Source organism: Saccostrea cucullata, unplaced genomic scaffold (assembly GCF_032062105.1).
Source record: "Saccostrea cucullata isolate Sc308-1 unplaced genomic scaffold, CSIRO_AGI_Scuc_v1 ctg22606, whole genome shotgun sequence".
Classification (NCBI taxonomy): Eukaryota; Metazoa; Mollusca; class Bivalvia; order Ostreida; family Ostreidae; genus Saccostrea; species Saccostrea cuccullata.
In genome coordinates, this window is record NW_026935225.1 from 1 (window position 1) to 1,548 (window position 1,548).

Here is a 1,548-nt window from a genome sequence, read left to right on the forward strand (position 1 = left end):
TAAATTGTAATTTTCTCATAGGTCCATAACAGCCAACATCCAGTGGTTGAGAAGTGACTTGTATGTGCAGGAAGTTAAACAATATGATGTTCCTGTCTCTTGCCCACTGGACAAGTCCTACAGAAGTGTGAGATTTATGCCCGTCCATCGAGAAGAATTTCTGACCATCCTTGATAGGGACATGCTTCAAAAAATGATCTAGGAACTCACGGAATAGCTGTGAATTGGACCATCCTGTCTCTGAGACTCTGCCTACTGCGCCTGGTGTTGCACCTTCCATTAACTCTGGCATCATTCTCTTCCCCGCAAATATGAAAAAAGGAGGAATTGCTGTACCACTCGCACTTCCACAACCAATCACTGTGGTGGTACTTGATTTACCTGCAGTGACAGCTTGAGGTGGAAACTGGTTACCACAGACAACAAAAGGAGGAGTGTGGTTCTGGGTAAATCCTTTTTCATCCACATTGTAAATTAGGTAGGGGTTCTTGTCAAAACCATTCTCTCTGATGACCTGTTCCAGTTCTTTGAAATATCTGTCAACAACAGGAACTGATGCACACTTTGCCCTGACAATTTCTAGACTCCGAGGCTTAAGGACTTTAAGTTCAGGCCACCTGCTCACGAATCCCCGAAACCACTTAGAGAGAATGGGTGCTGCTTATCTCTAATACCATTTTGGACTGCATAATCTGAAGCCAGGTCTACAACCTCTTGGCGAGTATATCCATAGCCATATTCTGCCATGACCTTTAAATGTTCAACAATATTAGATTCCTGGAGTGTATCTAACAAAGGACTCCTCCCACTCTAAACTGTTTTAGGATCAACATTGCCTAACACACGATCTCTGAGGGTTGCAATGGGCACATTGTATTGCCTTGCTGCTCCCATAACGGATTTTTTGTCAGTTTTTATCGACAGATATGCATTAGTAAGGGAAGTTAGTGAATACAATCTGTATTTAGACGACTTTTTCATAGGATTAGCCTACAAATAAGGTAAAACAATACATTAAGCCATTGAGTTTTTAATTCAAAATTCGAATCTTTTTTTTTCTTTTAAATAGAAAAATAGTTCTGATAAACTAAAAATAAAATTGGTTTGGCCTTGTTTTCCATAAACGCAGTGGTGTAAATTTCAGTACTGGATTGTCAGTCTATGCAGACGACATTTTTTCAAGTTATGTGCAGCAAGCTTATACCAGTAACCAGATTTCATATCTGCATCAAAAAAGTGATATTGCGTAAGACAGACATTTTTTCGCCTTAAACTATGTGAAATAAATGCTTACCTGTTTGAAATGCATTTTCATAGATGATGCAGGTAAAACGATCGTAAGTCTCTATCGGTACTATGTTTACACACACCAGCCCGATCTCGCGAGAACGAACGAGATATAAACAAAAGAACAAAACCGTCGAAATTCGGACCCTGTCGAATTTAGGACCTTCGACCATACTTTTGTTTGTAGTTCCTGAGTACAAAGTCCTACGTTTTCACATCGATAAAATATATATAACAAAAACGTTAATTCTTATTTTTCCA

General features: G+C 39.2%; 1 protein-coding gene across 1 annotated transcript; it reads right to left on the reverse strand.

Annotated features, from left to right (window-relative positions):
- Positions 1-37: 37 nt before the first annotated feature.
- Positions 38-747, reverse strand: LOC134242262 (uncharacterized; the record flags this gene model as incomplete). Its single annotated transcript, XM_062724347.1, has 2 exons — positions 626-747; positions 38-536 (listed from the first exon to the last, which is right to left on the reverse strand). Coding segments are annotated over exons 1-2 (621 nt in total), but the record flags the coding sequence as incomplete, so codon positions are not given.
- Between the last annotated feature and the right edge of the window lie 801 nt (positions 748-1,548).